The 18,878-nt window shown below is 40.3% G+C and overlaps 1 protein-coding gene and 1 pseudogene across 1 annotated transcript; one reads left to right on the plus strand and one right to left on the minus strand.

Moving 5' to 3' along the window:
• Positions 1-1,257: 1,257 nt before the first annotated feature.
• LOC101405394 (alpha-defensin 1 pseudogene) lies at positions 1,258-1,941 on the minus strand (annotated as a pseudogene).
• Positions 1,942-12,043: 10,102 nt separating this feature from the next.
• LOC147913294 (uncharacterized) lies at positions 12,044-18,021 on the plus strand. Its single transcript, XM_087418647.1, has 3 exons — positions 12,044-12,263; positions 16,996-17,070; positions 17,805-18,021. The coding sequence occupies exons 1-3, from the start codon at positions 12,170-12,172 to the stop codon at positions 17,942-17,944; spliced, it is 309 nt and encodes a 102-aa protein (XP_087274773.1). The 5' UTR covers positions 12,044-12,169; the 3' UTR covers positions 17,945-18,021.
• Positions 18,022-18,878: the final 857 nt, after the last annotated feature.

The raw sequence follows: 18,878 nt of genomic DNA on the forward strand, positions 1-18,878 counted from the left end.
TAGAAAAGTGCTGATTTCATGGATTTAACTTTGTTTCTCTTGTGTTCTGATATCGCTCCTTCCCAGAGCTTTTGTAAACTTCCCAGATGCAGGAGGAGGTTTGATGACGTTGCAGATCCTGGTGTCAAACAGCTGACTGTCCATTAGGAAAAGCACTTGGTGTGTCTGCAAGTTGATTCAAACCTGAGCCCCTGAGTATTATCAGGCTGAGACTTTTTTGGTAGTAAAAATGAATTCTTTAATTATGTCATGGTACTCTTTAATCTCTATGTTTTATAGAAATTTTGAGTTTAGAGACTTGCCTCTCTGACATATAAGGTGTTCTTTAAGTTTTTGCAGGACAGTAAGTGTGTGAGCAGTTGTCTAGTCACTATGATGTATTGCCATGGTTCATTAGCATTATTACAAAAATATTCATTTTTTGCTCGGCTTTTATTAAAATTAGTAGGGTTTTGTTATAATTAGTAGATAATATCTTTGAAGAGATAGTTGAGACCAACTCCTTCATTGGCTGTTGGACTAATTTACCTTTTGAGGTCCACAGGGAGACCACTTATTTCACTGGTCGTTGGGTATTACCAGCTCTATGGACTAGTTTCTGGATTCCCTTTTTCTCTGGGGATTAATTGAGATCACTGATGCTGATCAATATTTTATGTTTTTGGTATGGTTCTTACTTTTTCCTTGTGTGTGGCTCACTGAAGTGTTAGTTCCTTCTGTCTCATTGTTACAATTAGGAAACTATATGTATATCTGTACTTAGCACATATGCTTGAAATAAGAAAAATATTCTATAGATCAACGCCCTCCCACTCACAGCCCTTTGGATCCACACTTCCTTTGAGTCAAAACCACCTTCTGTTACACTTTGTAGTCAATTTTCTCTTTTGAATATCGTTATAAATGGATTAAATTTTGTAGATTAAAACAGTTGTAACTAACAATCATTTCTATTTTTTCTGCTTTTGCTGTTGTTGTATAATGCCCAAACTGTGCATCGGTAGGATGTAAATCCCAGTTAACTTAATGATACTATTCTGGACAGAATTCTCTATACAAGTGTGCCACACAAGAAGTCATATGTAAAGCCAAAAAAATAAAATAGAAAAAAAAACACCAAACACACTGAGTTCAATGCTTGAAGTTTATTTTGGGGAGAGAAATAAGAAAAGGTAGAAGGTAGAGAATAAAGAGAATACACCGTTTCTACGTCTTCAAATGCAATCCTGTACGGCTCTGGGTCTCAATGCACAAAGCTCAGCGACAGCAAAGCGGGTAGATGGTGCCGGGGGGGATAAGGGTACAGGTCCCACCTTGAACCTCACGTCCTGAGCAGAAGGTGCGACTGCAGTGGCAGATGATTGTTGTTCCAGTGCCTGTGGAGGGAAGAAGAGGGTCAGACACAGGGGGAAGGAGGGAGGGAAAAGAGGCAGAGCCAGCCTCATGGAGATTTGCTAAGAGGAGATGCGTCTATTTACAGTAGACAATCCCAGTCATGTTAGTGTGGAGAGAATTCACTTTTTTGTCATAACTCAGAGGAAATCTTACTGGCTATGTGTTGATCATGCAGGACCATAGTGTTTCTCTGATCTTACTTTATCACGTACAAGCTTATTTGCTGCTCTGCCCAACAGTCCACCTCTCAACTTCAGGATTACCTACTCCTCGTCGCACCTCATCCACACACCCATTTTGAGCCCAGCCTCCACGTACTGACAAATCCCTCTATGGGGCCTGCAGATTCAACAGCATGCTGGCTGGTCTCTCACCTGAAGCATCTCGAGCAGAGCGCTCATCCCCATCAAAAGAGATGGTCATGTCCTGGACCTCGGCTTCAGGCTGGTCCTGGGCAGGAACCTCATCAGCTCTCTCTCTCAGAGGCTCAGCCTGGGCCTGGAGGGCCAAGAGGAGAAGGGCAGTGAGGAGGGCAAGGGTCCTCATGGCAGTGAGTCACCTGGAAGTCAGGGTCCAGATGGTAGAGTAGGAGCCTGAGTGAATGGGGAGCACAGAGCCAGCCTGTATTTATAGGACAAGGATTGGACGAAAGAAGGCGTTGTCTTGAATGTGTGACTAGGGGAGGGTGCAGTGGCCTCAGATGCTCTTGTCGCTCCCAGAGTCACTTTGATGTCCCTCTTATCTAGCTGCCTCCTCCCTCATCGTGTGTCAATTTGCGTGGTGTCCATGTTTGTTTTTCATAGGTCGTGACTGATGCCCATTAGGAACATGATAACCTCCCCTATTCCTCACCTGTCTGAATATTTACCAGTGAAAGAGTGTATATGTGTGTTATGGGGCATCTAAGACATCAAGAGATGCCTGTAAAAACATCTGAGAAAGTGGCTAACAAAGGGCCATAATCAGACGTGTATGGGATTTCTCATCTGCCACATTGGATACTAGATTGCATTTTCATACTTCTGAGGGAAAATAACTTGAATGTAGAATTTTATGCTGAGGTCATACATAATACACATTTATGGGGACAAATGATCTGTTTTTGGATGGTCCAGACTCAGGAAATTGCTGTGCTTGAATCCCTTTGGAAAAATATTTCTCAAGGAGACACTCTAATTAAATGAATAAAAGATCCAAGTGAGAAGAAACGAATAAAGAAACATAGTTGATTAAAAATGACTCAGCAACATTTATTTATAGTCTGTTGTAATTAATTTCCACAAATCGTTGAAAAGGTTGTACATCTTAAGGCTGTTGTTAAGAAAAGATTATTAAACAAATGAAAATAGATTACCATTTTTAACCAAAATTCCCAAGAAGTTCAACAAGACATGGGAATTGATCAAGAAAGAAGAGAAGATGGGGATCATGTATAATGACCAACTCTTAATATTCACAGGGAAATACTCATTTAAGTATGTGTTTCAAGGATGTAATATTTGCCACTGGAAGGATTTATCAATAGAATAATAAACAAAACAGACACAATGGAAAGAAGGAAGAAAAGAAGAAGATCATTTATCTTTCTTAAATAGGAAAAATTCAGGAATCAGAATTAGCAAAACATCTAAGAAAATGTCAGGAAGGCCATTAGCCTGGCTTGTTTCTTGTTTCTATTCAGTCCCCACTCACAGAAGGAGAGCTCTGGAGGGCAGGGACCCCATTGACCTCGGACCTTCCTACCCTGCGTGTGTGTGCATCTGGGAAGTTATCATTGGGCCCCGCAGTACCTTCATCTTCACTGGGTTGTTGTGAGGATAAAATGACAAAACCATGCTGCAAAGTGCTTAGAGCAATGCCTGGCACATGACCAAAACTCCATGAATGCCCTTATTTGTCATTTTATGATTTTATCATCATCACACGATCATGATCAAATGATACATTCTAAGCACTTAGAATAGTGCTTGGCATAAAGTAAGCGCTAAAAACATATCTGCAACATCTGTGTGAATTAGTAAATGAACTGGATGACTTTGGATTGCATTTCTGTCGTCAATGATTTCAGCGTTCAGTGTGCAGTCCTCGCTCTGCCTGGCGGCCACGTAGCACCAGGTTTAATGTCGTCTCTATTCACCCTGCCTTACTGTCTCTCATGGAACATTCTTGAGCTTGGCATACGGAGTTCCACTATTGCTTCCCAATCTGCATCCCTCTGGCATTTTCTCTCTGAATCTGTAGAGATGACTGCAGGGCAATTTGGGAAAGCTTTGTTCCTGTTTTCACCTTTCTGCATGGATTCTGGCATGTGGTTGTTCACCCAGGATCCTCATTTATTGGGTAAAATTTTATCTTCAGCCTGTCTTCACCCTTCCCCAGCCCCAAAATTACTTGCATGAGTGGAAAATCTGAAAATAGAATGGAAGGATTAAAATATCACCATCCACGCTCTGGAGTAACAGGCGGAGATCAGCATTGCCTGTGGACCAGAACGTGCCTGGGAGCCCATTTGTCCGCTCAGGACCCGGACCCACTCCACCAACTCACTGCTCAGCATAGACTCCAGGGTGACCCTGCCACTGAGCCTTCTTTTCCTAGGCTTCTTTCTGGGAGGAGTATTTCTGGGAAATTGAAACTGACATTATGGGAAATGATTGCAATTTTTTAATGTGTTTGTCACAATAATTTAGAAGAAAATACCTTTCCTTTTCCTTTTTTTTTTACTGTATCATGTCATTCATTATCTGTTGTCCTTTGTCTTCAACCCACTGCCATTTACAATAAAGCTGAGGAAACATTTTTCTTGTTGTCCCTCTGAGTCTAATGAAGCTTCTCCTATCTTAGGGCCAGAAAGACAGAGTACACACATCTTCACCGTGGAAACCCACTGGGAGTCAGAATGAATTCCCCTGACCTATGAGTTCAGAATTTAGCAGGTGATTAAACTTGACCACCCTGAAAAGTACAGTGCAAGGGAATTAGCCTGAAAGAAAATACACCTGATACCTTAAGACATCATCAGATCTGGTTCTGGAGCAGAGGTTTTGTATTCCAGCCTGTTCCAGAGAGCAGACGACGCTGAGAGGTGCTTGGTTACTACTGGTGATAAAGCAGATCGGGAGCAGGGAGGCAATATGAGCATTTGTCAACATGAATAGCTGGTGTTGAAGGGGAGTGGCCGGAGCAGAGAATCATTGAAGGTCTGGGCGTCAAATCCCCATCCATCACATTAGGGTAGAGCCTTCTCCATCGCTCATCACCCTCTGATCAGCTCCCCTCGGAGTTGCATCCACACAGAGCTGGATTCTTCTCACTCGCCAGAACAGTCCAGGCTCCTGCGCTCTCTCCCGGGTGCTCTCTCACCTCCAGGAGGTTCACTGTCACGAGGACCCCCCTGCCTGTTTGCTTTCTATGTCTGCTTCATTTTCAGTCCATTTCTCCTCTCTGCTCATCTCAAACAAACTTAATATCCAGCCACATGATATTTAGGAAACATAGAAATTGATAAATTATATGTACAGTTTGCTTGGAGAAAGTCCTGTGGATTGACTGTTTGAAACTTGTTTTCTTTTTACCTATTTTCAAAATTGAGAAATCTATGAAAGTACTGCTAGAGTAGGCATAGCGGTGCAAAATGGGTTTGAAAAATTTAACGTATCTTAAATACGTTTCAAACCTTTTTGTTATTTTTCTGTTTGCTGCCGTATTGCTTGCATTTTTTCCTATTACAAATTCATGCTTAACATAGGAAAGAAATCCAAACATGTAGATTAAAAGAGAATTCTAGGAACCACCTATAACCTAGCCCTTCTGAGAAAACTACTGTTTCATGTATAGTCTTTGGACCCTCTTCTGTATAGATTCATTACAGTTAAATAAAAGTGACATTGTGCTATGTACACTGTTTTGCGACCAATGATGATTTATCTGCTGAATTCTCTATTATTGGATATGTGGTTTGTATCCTTTTTAAAAATTTGCTGTTATTACACTCAGCACAGAAAAGATGGACTGATAATGAATAAGACATCAAAGAGCAAAGGAGAAAGAAAAACAACAAAACACCTCAATATTCTGATAATCTGACAAAAATGGTTACAAACTCAGATAAGGTCATAAAACTAGTCAAGGGTGCACCAAAATTACCAAGGCTGGATAACCCAGGGACGGGGACATTTGTTTCTGACAAGTTGTCATTTAAACCAACTGGTTTGTTCACGGGGACATTTGTTTCTGACAAGTTGTCATTTAAACCAACTGGTTTGTTCTCGTTGCATCTGTCTCTCTATATATACTTAAGCACGTTATCTGGCTTCAGAAAGTGCAGGGTCAACGTGGTGGGAAGACTCACTTTCCAGGCAGGCCCTACAACTTCAGAGAGTGAAATCTCCCTCGTCTGTGACAGATGAGACCAAGAGAACATGTCCTTTCTCCTACTCCTCATTCCTCTCTCTCATCTGGCCTTAGTATAACAGCCAACATTGTTTTGTTTTGTTTTTAGTATAAATTCTATGTTCTGGGGAAGTTTGGCCTTTTCCAAGAATCACTCATTGAGTCCATTTTAAATGCCCTATATAGTTTCACTCAAGGAAAGAGCCCCTCCCCTTCTCCCTAGGCAGGCCAGGCCTCAGAGGAAGGGCAGATGAGAGAAGTAAAAGGTGCATTGCAGAGGCTTTCAGCCCGGAGAAGGCAGAGAGGATGCCCAGAGGCATGATGAGTCAGCTCAAGGTTGCAAATCACACCATGTGCTTCTCCACCCACTCTGGGCATGTACACATGGATCAAGTCTTACAGAAGTGAACATCAGTGCAAACTTTAAGGGGAAAATGAATTATTACAAGCCTTGGAGTGTGTCTGGGAGGGGGGTATCAGAGTCCTCCAGTTGGGGTGGTGATGATGCTTATGGTACCATTTCTTACACGTCTATTTCACTTTCTCCCTGGGCCTGACTCTCAGCTTCAGGGCACTGCAGAAAGAAGTTGATGACGCTCATGTGTGGCACTAGCATTTGCAGAGAGAATGTCAGAAGAAATATTCTGCCTGCACATTACATTAGGAGTGCTTGGTTTGTTCTGATAACCATGGTGGGTCCAGTTACAGGTATAAGAATGAAGACCATCCCTGGCATCAGACTTTGATGTCTGGCAGTAGGCCTAGGAAAGGCTTGACTTACAGGTATACACAGTAATGGGGTCTTCCCAGCTCCATGCAATCTTGGAGAATTCAGGAAAACTCGACAGCAAGAAATCCAGAAAGTCAGATTCTGAGTTCTCCAACAGCAAGCAGCAGCAACCTGGTCACTGAGCTGCTGTCCAGGCCGGGTCTACAATTTAGAAAGGTGAACTGGCAGGTGGAAAGAAAGGCCCAGATTTCAAGACACAATGGAAAAGATCTGAGAGTGACCTTGAGGGCTGCTTTGGTGGCAAGCATGACATGACTTTGAGCCACAAAGTTTTGGGTCTGAGGCTTTCAGAAGTAATGTTTAGAGAATATATTTTATTATAAGGGAAATAAATGCAAAAACAATAACTTAACCCTAAATCAAACCATTAGGTAACTCAGTGGATAAGTTCAGAAAAAAAGAGATAATGTATTCCTTCAACAAATACTTATTGAATTTCTGGTTCCTTCTCTATTCCAAACACTGTTGTAAGCACTGGAGATGCAGCAGATCACAAACGAGACAAAAATCCCTGCCAACACGGGGCTCACTTCCCAATGTCTGAGAGAGAGACAGAAATTAAAAAAAAAATAGATTAAATAATAAAATAATGTTATGTGCTGAATCGTGTCCCCCAGAATTCATATATTGATGCTTTAACCCCCAGTACCTCAGAATGTGACTATATTTTGAGATAGGGACTTTAAAGAGGTGATTACGTTAAAACGAGGCCATTACCATGGGCCCTAATCCAATCTGACTGGTGTCCTTATGAGAAGAGGAAATTTGGACATACAAAGGGATATATGCGCACAGAGCAGAGAACAGGTGAGGACACAGCGAGAAGGGGCCATCAGCAAGCCAGGGAGAGAGGCTTCAGGAGCAACCCACCTTGGGACACCTTCATTTTGGACTTCTAATCTCCAGGCTGTGAGAAATAAATTTCCGTTCTTTAAACCACCCAGTCTGTGGTATTTTGTTATGGACACTTTAGAAATCTAATACAAACAGTTCATAAGATGTTAACAGCAATGGAGAACAGTAAAACAAGGTAAGGGGCATGGGTTGCAGGGGAAGCGGACCATGCACACCTCTGGGGAAGAGCATTCCAGGCACAGAGTGCCAAAGTGCATGGCAGAGAGCTGGGAGAACGCAGTTAATGCTGGTGAGAATAGCGCCTGTATAGTCAGAGGTGTGTGTGTAAATAGTTCGGATTTACTTTGAGTCAGTTTTTCGAGTTAACAAAAATCCTGTTGGTTTTCTTTGTTAGGTTTGTGTATAGATAGATAGATAGATAGATAGATAGATAGACAGATAGATAGATAGATAGATAGATATTAAATTTAGGAAAATTTGACTTTCAAAATGATGTTGAGTTTCTCAATCTCTGAATGTGGCATCCTTTTGTATGTATTAAAATCTCACTTTGTGTCCTCGCTAAATTTTAAAAGTTTCATTCATACAACTCTTACACATCAATTAAGTATTTCTATTTTCTTTACTTGTTGATATTGTAAATGAAAACTTTTTTCCATTCTAATTTTAAATGGTTTAGCTTTTTTTCTCCCTAGTGGTTCCCTATAGTGAGCAATGATCTGATTACCAATTTTCACTTCCTCACTCCTCCCCTTTACTGCCCAATTTTAGTTGAGAATATCACTTTTCTTTTACTTAGGGATGTGGTAATTGATTTGTCATGTTTAAATTATTTCTTTTTGATTTCCAAATATAAAAGCAGAGGGGAAAAGCATCAACTGACATTTTTTCCGCCCTCTCTTACCCTTTCTTTCCATCATTCCTTTCTTGTGGAATTTTACATTTTCGTTATTTGTAACATTTATACTGGGTTCTGCATCTATCATCATTGCATGTCTCTCTCTTTAGTTCCACAATTCAATCAGTTCAATATTCACTCCCAATGTTTGTATCATGGTACCACATCCTTGCTTTTGGCTGAATTTGGTTCTCTAGTTTTTTGGTTCCCCCCCCAAGAAGAGCCCCTCATTGGAGCCATATTCCCTGAGTCCTTTGAAAATACCTGTCACCTTTATAATAGAAGGAGAGTTGTTTGAGTAAAAAATTATGGTGTCACGTTTCCTGTTCTTGATGGCTTTGTTGGAATTGTTCATTGTCTTCTAGCGTTGAAGGTTATTTTGTATAAGTCTGAGCCTTCGTGAAATTATAGGTCACTTGATCATTCTGTCTTGTTACTCCAAAGATCCTTTATATTAAATATCCAGTAATTTTATTGAGGTATTAAGGTAGAATTTGTTATAGACTGTAATGTGTCAAATTTTCTTTGGATACTACTGTAACTTAGCAGATTAGGCTCTGTTTATTACCTGAAAATTCTTTTAAAAACCATATCCTTAAATTTTTCCCAGTTATCTCTTAGAGATACCAATTATGTAAATGCTGAATCTCTTTGGTGTCTTCCACATCAATCATTTATTTCCACCATTCTTCCACATCAACTCCAACTTATTTCTGTTACATTTACTCACTTCACTCCATCCCATCATCATTGTCCCCGTCTCTGTTTTCAGAAATGTGCAGCCTCATTTGTGTGCCCCTAAATGGGCCTTCAGTTTTGTGATAATTTGATTTCTTTCACTTCTTACCGTGGTTCTACGAACCCAGGTTTCTTCTCCTTTTTATCTCAAAATATCTTTTCTGAGTTAATGTATCTCTGATTTGTGTTCTATCTCTGTTTCAAAATAAATGTTTCATCATCATCATCAACATCATCATTATCAATTTATAGTGTTCTATTAGGTCATAATTTTTATCCATTTCGTAGCAAAATTGTCAGCTGAGGGTTTCTATTCTACCAATTATTATTCTTGTTCCTTCCTCATTTTTTTTTTTCAATATCTTTGGAGAGATTCTGTGTGGTTTCTGTTTGATAATGACTCATCTTTGTCTAGCTGAGATGTTCCCGCACTATCTATTTTGAAGAAGATTTTGTAGGGGAGTAGATGGAATTGGGTTGCAGGCTATAGGGAATTCTCCCTATGACACAAGATTGTTGGTATGATACATTCTTTTAATGGCTAATCAATGAAAATGACACATCATGTGCCGTCTAACTTCTCACAATTGGATTCATAGCTGCTGCCTCATAACCAGACTGCTTCCTACAAATACGGACTCTCATGTGATTGTAAATTCAGCTCGTCTTTTCTCCTTCTTGAAATCTGGTGCCAGTCTGGGTTCAGGGAATCTCCCACTATCAACTCACTCATTTGATCTCTCCGTTTCAAATAAGAGATTGTTGGTTTGTGTCTTAGGGTGCAGGAATGATTTGGCGGAGTTGTGCTCTGGCAACATTGTCTGAGACCTCATTCACAGGCAGCTTTTCTTGTCTTCCTCCCCTACCTCCACATCTCTGAATTTGATGACACTTTATTAGCTATATTCTATTTGGAGTAATAGATGTTTACTAGTTTTGCAGATAATGAAGTTTACAGTTTTACTTCTTATCTTCTTGTTTTGCTTTTGGGGAATTTCTGACAAGAGAAGGGAACAATCACATTTTTACTTTCCCACTTTAAAACCAGAAGTCTCTGGTTTATAATAGTCCCTTAACTGGCCTTCCTGAATCTGTCTTATATACTGCTAGCAAGTTATTTCTAAATTGCAAATTTGACAATATTATTATCTCATTTAAAATCTTTCAATATCTGCTCTTTGCTTACAGGAAAAATTCAAACATCCAAGATCTGCTCCTACATATCCTAAAAATATTTCCGTTTTCCTGTACCTTAGACAAAGAAGACACTCATGATTTCCCAAATTCACACTGAAATCTACTTCTTTCTATCTTTGCCCATGAACTTCCTTTTTCCTGGACTAGTCTCATGTAACTGCCTCATAAATGTCAATTCCTCTCTTAGGACATACATCAAGTATTAAATCCACAGCAAGAATTTCCCAATTTCTCCTCCCTACTCCCCATCCCACAACATAGAAACAACAACAACCGTTCCTTCCTTTAATATTCCTTGTACTTACTACACCATATGGCGATGAACTGTTACAGTGTTAATCTGCTTTATTGAACTGAAGGCGCCTCCTGTTCTGGGATCACATTTGGTTTATTTTCTACCCTGGTTCTGTCTAAGTGACTGGCAAACTGTAGGAGCATAGGAAATGGTTTCTTTCATGAAAACATGTTGCTGAGCCAAGCATGCCATGTCCTATGACATAGGGCAGGGAGAGTGATAGAAATTGAGAACCAGGAGAGACCTGAAAGGACCAACCTGACTAATTTCCTATCTTTGTATAATTCCTCTCGCTTGAGTAATTTGCCTGCCCTATGAATGTGCCCAGAATTCCCAGGATGTTAGATTAGTGTCCTGCCTTAACATAAGCAGATAAGTCTACATTTTGATAAACTCACTTCCCTTTATTAAGAAGGAGGAACAAAACACATTTCCCTGGAAGCAGATAGTTTGGCTTTTACTTAGTGAGTGAGACAGCTTTTTGCTGAGAACTCAGTCATCGATGCCTCCTGTCACCAGGTGTGAGCACTGGGCTCAAATGCTATCCCATTTCAGAGTTGAAGGGAACTTAGAGATCATCTAATTTAGCCTTCTTATTTTCCAGATGAGGAAACTAAGGTCCAGAAATGAGCAGTTCCTGCCCCCAGGGTCATAGGCAAGTGGTGTCTCTGGAGCCACAGCCCAGGTTTTCTGACTCTGCTTGGTGTTCTCTTGGTTAATCCAAACTTGAGTCAGTAATGATTCTCTCGCATTGAGGAAAGTCCTCGAGTTCTGGTTAAGAATTAGAAGGAAAATTAGAAAATAAAAGAAGATAAAAATGTGAAATTAAGGAACAGTGTGATATTTCCTTTTACGAACACTTTTTAATAATGTTCCCAAATGATTTTTGTGGTTTCCAACCGAGACAATTTTTTATCCACTTATTTCAAATGCACTTTTATGGAGTACCCTCTGTGGACTGTCCAAGGCATGGAAGATGTCAAGACTCTTTTCCTCTTCTCAGCAGAATGAGTTACTTCCCTCTCCACTGTTCCTTGAATGGTTAAAGCACAGGTCCAGTTATAATTTAATGCTTTGTTTCAACATCTGTCTCCCCTAGACATTTTATTTCTTTTTGTTCCTGGAATGTTTCATTATTTCCTCTTGACTGACTCTCTTCTGCACAGAGATCTTACAGTTTGCATTTGTTTACAATCTTAACCCTAATGAAGTTCCACAGTTTCATATAAATTTATTTTCCCATTCTTCTCATCTTTTCCATGCCTTCCAGTTCTCATGGTCTCAGTTTCCCCACTTGAAACATGCTCTCTAAGGCAGCACTTAGATTCTCTGACACTCTTCACATCTCATCCACCCATGTGCCTGCTTAGCTCTTTGTGGTGAAAAGTAACTTCCCCATGACCTTCCTGGGAAGCAGTGACTACTGGGTGCTCCTGCATTTTGGTAGGCTCCTCTTACACGAAACTTTTGCTTATTAGCCGAGCCCTCTACAGAGAAAAGTACGTTTACAAATGCTAATAGGGGTGCCTGCTGCCAGCCCTTGGGTCATTTGTCTGGAAATTGCCCAGTCAATCGTTTCTCTGGTTCACTACACCAGTGTGATCAGAACATGGTCTGGCCATTAGCAGCACCTCCAGAACAACCACTGAAGAATGAAGAGGAGGCTGAGCAAGCCGCCTTGTTGCCCACAGGAGGAAGAGGAGGTGAGTGACTACTCTGCGGTGTGCAGACTGGGGAGGATTTGGGACTGGGCTGTATTTTTAAGACCAGCTGTTTTTAGTTCCTATATTCTTAGGCAGGAGATCCCATTAAAGGGAGGTGAGCACTTTATTCTCAACCATATTTCACTCCCTCTTCCCTTTGGCACATGTACACCTCTCAGAAGCACCTAGAACCACAAATCTCAGAACTGAGGAGGGGACTTTGGGATGTCACCTAACCCAATTCTCTCATTTCTCAGATGAGGGATCTGAGGCCCAAAGAGGTGACATGACTTGTAAGTCAGAGGCAGAGCCAGAACCAGAATCTAGGTATCCAAAATCTTGAAACATCATTTATTTTTTTCTGTATAACATTCTCAAGGTACTTGAAGCTATTTCTATGGAAGAGTCTAGGCTGCAGGTAGTGATATTGTACGGTAGCTATGAACATGGGTTTGACTCAAACTTGAGTTCAATTCCTGCTTGACCACTGTGTGGCCCTGTTGCCTCATCTGAGAACAGAGTCATTCTTAGAACCTACCTCTTAGGATTGTTTTGAGGATGAAATGATCATGTAGAGTACTTAGCACAATGCTTTGCACACGGTGAGGGCTTGATGCCCGATATTTATTGTTGGGCACATTTGATGCTCATTTTCAGGTTTATAGCTGTGTTGCAGAAGACCAAGAGCCACATATCTACATATATAAGAAGATATATTTCATTTAAATTGGCCTAAAGTAAAATGCTGGGTGCTTGAACGGATGCCTTCCTTGGTTCTCACTTGAAGCAGGACATTGGCAAATGGGAATGTACTCAGAAGTGGGCAACCAAGATGGAGAGGGATTGAGATTCCCCAGGCTGAGAAGCAGAGTTCTGAAGCTCTTCAGAGCAGAGAAGGGAAGGCTCAGGAGAGCATGATTGGTGTCTTCAGATGGGTGAAGGGTTAGCACAGAGAACAGAGATGAGTTTCAAATTTCTAGAGTTCTATGAAAGGTGTTTCCTATTTTTAGGCTAAAGTTATTCTCCTCCTGATTCATACTGAAATGTTCAACACTGAGGAGACAAAGTGTAAAGAGATACAGTCTCAGATTTTCAAGACCTTGTAGTCTCATAGGTGAAATGTGCATCGATAGGTAACAGGATATCCAACTAGTTCGTGGTGGCGAGGAGATAATGTTACTTTTCTTGTGAGAGAAGGAGAGTTCATTCTGTAAGCCCTGTGTTGTCAGAGATGAAGTTAGCAAGCTCAGACCTCTGTAAGCCAGAGAGTTGAGGTGAGAACAGAGCAGTCAGCATTTTGTTTTCTCATCCGAGAGAAGAGAATAGAAGTGTTGATCCAGGGCCATCTGCTCTGCTCGGTGGCCTGCCTTCCTGGAATGTTCCTTGGCAGGGGAGCAGGTTCTCTCTCTCTCAATCTCTTTCTCTCCCTCCCTCCCTTCCTTCCTCTCTCTCTCTTTGCTTCTTTTCTATTTTATTTACTTAAAAATATCAACCATCCTTACATTTGACAATTTTTCTCACCTTCCCTACATCCTCCAGGAATTTCTCTCTGGGCTTATAAACAGTAGTAGCCCAAATTCCTAGACTCAAAGTGAATTTTCTCTGGCTCTAATTTGTCAAATGGAAATCTTGACGTGAACTACATCACCTCTGTTTTGGACTCTAAAAGAGAGGTAGACTCAGTCCATGGGTCACAGAAACACCAGGTTTTTGTGTTGTCATTAAACAATTTTCTCAGTTCCTTCACTGGACACAGACTTAGTTCTGATCCCAAGGACATCAGGGCTGAAACTACAATGTGTGCTTAATGCATGAGTAGAAATTCTTAATCAAGTTCTGGAAGAAAAATCAAAGGATTTTGCAAAAGAAATCACATGTAATGAAAAACTACTGAAACATTTATTTTTTAAAAACCTTTTTTCAAAAAATGATTTTTGTAAAATCTTGTTCTGTTTTTGGATATTAAGGAAGTTGCTTTGTGATATGAGAAGGGAGGAATAAGAGAAACAAGAAATAGGGGAAACGAGAGAAATAAGACAATTTTTGCCCTATGGTAACTGAGAAAGAGTTCTGCAAAATAAAGGCCATTTGCCACAGGCTCACCCCATGACATTATTGTGACCTTTCTTGTTTGGCCTTCTTGTGGGCTTTCTTGTCTGTTTCTTCCTCTGTAAAGTGAGGAGGTTGGGTCAGATGACCTCTGAAGGCTCCAGAAATTGTTAGTCAATGCAATTCGTTGAGAGAAGAAAATAACAAGCCGATACACCAGAATCAAGGAGGCTACATGATAATTATTACAGATTTATGATTGAAAAACCATTGATAAGTGATCACAAAAAATCCAGATTGATGAGTTCAATCTTTGAGCTAACAACAAGACTCTTATCCAAAATCAATAGCTTTCTCTGTGCAAACAGTGCCAATTATAAAATATAATGAAAGAAGAATCCGATGCAAATAAAGAGAGAAACCATAAAATACCTATAAATTAAATTATAAAAAACTTTCTGCATCCATACAAAGAAGCTTATTGAAGGACACAAAAAGGTTATATTGAGAGAAGACAAAAATATATAAAGTAAAAGCTGTTCTTAAAAAAACTCAATGATCCACATGTTACTTTTTCTTAAAGTCTGTCATTTCTATGCAGTATCAGTTAACAAAGCAATAAAATTATTTTTAACTTGATAAAGTAATCTAAAAGTTATTTTGTAAGAGAGAATCATTGAGAGTAGCCATGAATTCTGAAAATGACTGATGAGGGAGATTTGACTACCTTGAATGCGAGGAGCTATGCTATTAAAATCATGTAGTGCTGGCTCTGGAAGAGACAAATAGGAGAGTGGACAAGAATGGAGTCCACTTTACGACCTGGGGGTATCTAGGCATTTGACACCTGGCAAGGTTGGGATTTAAATGCTCTGATATGTATGCAAAATGTCCCATCTGTTCCCTCCCAGATGTCCTGCTGTTCTCAAAACATCAGGGTAGGCCTGATCATCTTCAATTCCTTCCTGTCATGTATGATTTTGTTTCTCTTCCGGGCAAGACTCAATTTTCTAAAAGAATAGAGACATGAACTCAGACATGTGCCTTTTTTATGAGATACCATGGGATTAGACGGTGATGGCATTTCTGTAGGTTCAGGAAATTCATATTTCTGGGTGGGGCAAGAAACAATTTTCAAGTCACTGCTGGGAACTCAAGTCTGTCACAGCATTTCAGAACAGCCTGCATCATGGGGCTGAAAGAATTAAGGGTCAAACTGGCTGGGAATACAGACATAATGAGGTAAACACACACAACAAAACAAATATCTTTAAGGAAAACCAAACATGAGCAAAGTAAAAAGTAATCATTGAGAGTAGCCATGAATTTCGGCTACTGGATGAGAGAGCACAAAGTAAAATCCAAGGAAGAAACAATTTTTGCAACACATATGATATGGGATTAATGACCTTAAATATGCATGGAGTTCTTAGAAATCAGCAAGAAAAGATGAATAGAAAAGTAGAAAAATGGGTAATGTCTGTGAAGATGTAAAAATAGACAAAATAACCAAAGAACATTAAAAAAATGCTCAGCCTCAGAAATAATTTTAAAGATATATTAAAACAAACAGGAAATACTATTATTCACTCATATGATTTGCAAAGATTAAAACAATTGCTAATAACCAGTACTGATAAGAATATCAACAGTCAAAAGATACTTTTATGCATTGTGCAAGATACTTTGCACAATGTACCACATAGTGGTACAACAGTTTCTAGAAGGGGCAATAGGGCAATAATCATTAAAACTTGAAATATGCATATATGTTGACATTCCATTTCCAGGAATTTATACAAAAATAATAGTTACATAAATTTCTAAAGATATATGTATAGTCGTACAAGTATATGAGACAAATATATTTGAACAGATATTAAAGAATTTCCAAGATAATATTTAAGTGAAAAAAAACCATGTAGTGGAGCTGGTTATATTTTAAATTTAAAATAAATATTTACATGTTTTATTTGCAAAGGAAAAGAATTGAAATACTCTGAATTGTAAATAGTAATTATAATTGAAGGATGGGGCTACGGCATTTTTTATCTTCCTTTTTTCACATTTCTCTATTATTTGGAATTCTCTGATATGTAAGTGTTATTTTTTATAATCAGAAATATAATAGATTTTAATGAAAGTAAATGACAAAATTCGAAACCTAGGAATAATTGGGTATATTTTTCCACTGGCTTTTAACCGATATGAACTCTTTCTTCCTTTAACATGGATTCTCTAGGAAGGTTATAACTAATCCATTACCATTCCGGAAATTCCTTGTAAGAAGCCTGGGAAGATCCCATCAACTTGCCTCAAAATCTTTTCTCACGACCTTCCTCACCTGTGAGGAACCATCCTTATTCTCCTTTTGTAACAGCTTGACTCTGGCCCTGCCGCTCACCTTCAATGCTCCAGCCTCTGCTTCACCCTGATGCCACTTTCACATGATGAGGTTGTACAAGAGTGCCTCAACCCAAAGGTTGAGAGACAAGCAAAGCAAACAGCAGCTGGGGCTCGGGGAGTGAGAAAGGACAGTGCTGCTACGACCGCTCCTGCTGAGACGAGAGTAGCGTCTTGGGCCGTGAGAGGTTACTCTCTACACTAACCCCTGGGCTGCCGTGAGTTCCCCTGACAGGCAACCTCGGGCTCCTAACGTTGTCCCCTGGATTCTTACCATCAGGTCTTCGGGAACCTCAGCTGCATAACCATGAGACTCCTCCACATCTTCCTCACTGCTCTGTTTACCGTCTTCCAGGTACTGCCCGGTAATTACCAACCACGATGCCCTTTCTTATCATTATTTTGTTTTTTCCTTTCCCTAAGTCAACCATAGTTAGAAGCAAAGCATTAGGGAGCTACTCAGAGGTCATCTCTATACCCCAACCTAACTTATTGAAAAGTTAAAAAATTCCTTTGAAAGGTGGTTGTTGTGTCTTCATGACATTAAAAGTCTTGTTAGGTAGTAATCTTCTACTCCCCTTTCCTGCTAGTGAACTGAGTGATTGAGAACCAAAGCAGTTGAATCATCTGGTTAGTATAACCCGGTGTGGAGACAAAGAGCTTTAATATAAGCCCTGACCAGAGACCTCTTGCCACTCATATGACAGTGGTGACCTTGAGTTTAGCTGGACAAAGCTTCCACCTGATGAGACTGGGAGAGCTGGGGTGGGTTTTGTGTGGTGGGGAGGTGGAGTGACTGGTGAGATGCATTGGGCAATAGTTACTGATTGAGCAGCACAACTGACTCTCCAGTTAATGCCCAGCCATTCCCATGGCAGGAAGGACGATTTGGCCAGTGGTTCTCTCAACAACAGTGACATCTTATGGCAGAATGAGAGGGTGAAGAGAGGAGAGGGTGTAAGTCTTAGACTCAAACCCGTGTGATGTTGGTGTTTCACAGGGAAAGATGGGGGTTCCATCCAGATAGTGAGATCTTCAGCTTACCTCATCAGACTTCCAGCTTCATACAAACTTCTTTTCATTTTTCAGACAGCACTAGGGCACTCAATTTTGAAAGACCCTGCTACCTTCGGGGTGGAATCTGCCTGAAACGAGGAACACCGAGGTGTGAGCCCTACAGAGGACCCTGCCGAGCATTCACCGTTTGCTGCAAAATAAAGAGGGGCTGATAGAAGCAGCCTAGTCAAGGAACCCTGGCGAAGGATGTGAAGCATGGCTCCACTTGTCCAAATAAAAGCAGACAATATTCAAGTTTAACTAATCAATTATTTTCTCATTAGGATTGATTAAAGGAACAGTTGTTTTCCATAAAGAAGTAGTCAGTGGAAGAGAGATAATTATAGAAATTAAATTTATATTATGCTTTAAATTTTGCAAAGGATTTTCATTCACATGACACGTGTAATCCTTAAACCATTTTAGTTTATCAATCCCATTTCACAGATGGAGAAACCAAAACTCAGCTTGGTTAAATAACTCTCCCAAGACGACACAGTCAGTAAATGAAGGACCATAATCTAAGACTCTTCTTTCTCTTGTTCCATGATCTTTTATCCACATGGAAGGGAAGTCATGGTTTCCTTAACAATCTCAGGGAGGCTGGATATGAAAGAATTCACTACAGCGGGATGAGGTGATGTGAGGACAGGGCTTGGTCCTGGATCTGCCGCTGCAGTGGGTAAAATGCTGAATGGGAAGAAGCCATTGAGGGAGTACAGTGCTAAGGGGCATTGTGGTGTTGGGGACATGCAGGATGCAAACACATGTGTACAGAGAGACTACTCAGAAAGCAATTTCAATTGCAGGCCGGAAGGCTTATGCTATGAGGCTGGAGTCCTGGGATAGGTGTGGTTATTTTACGTCTTCCTTATTCACTTTTCTTGTCCAGGTCATGGCATCAGCTGTAGTATCCTGAGTAAGTCCTCTTTCCACTAGGAATGTCACTGCCCACCTCTGGTAAGGGAGCAAGCCTAGAGATCATCTTGGCTTTCTGCAATTTCCACTGCAAGTTCTGGGGGGAGAGAAGGTGCAGGAAGTTGTGGGACAAAGAGGAAAGATAAGATACACTAACTTACTTCCAAAACCTAAGCAATCCCATGGAAA

The sequence above is a fragment of the Ceratotherium simum genome, chromosome 28 (assembly GCF_057802395.1).
Source record: "Ceratotherium simum simum isolate JZ-2026a chromosome 28, ASM5780239v1, whole genome shotgun sequence".
Lineage (NCBI taxonomy): Eukaryota > Metazoa > Chordata > Mammalia > Perissodactyla > Rhinocerotidae > Ceratotherium > Ceratotherium simum.

What these genes read in the sequence shown, in the direction of transcription:
- LOC147913294 (XM_087418647.1), top strand. Translation starts at nt 12,170, where the DNA reads ATGGTCTGGCCATTAGCAGCACCTCCAGAACAACCACTGAAGAATGAA. An exon ending in GCCCACAGGAGGAAGAGGAG is followed by an intron (nt 12,264 to 16,995) that starts GTGAGTGACTAC and finishes TCTTACCATCAG; the next exon opens with GTCTTCGGGAACCTCAGCTG. An exon ending in CTCTGTTTACCGTCTTCCAG is followed by an intron (nt 17,071 to 17,804) that starts GTACTGCCCGGT and finishes TTCATTTTTCAG; the next exon opens with ACAGCACTAGGGCACTCAAT.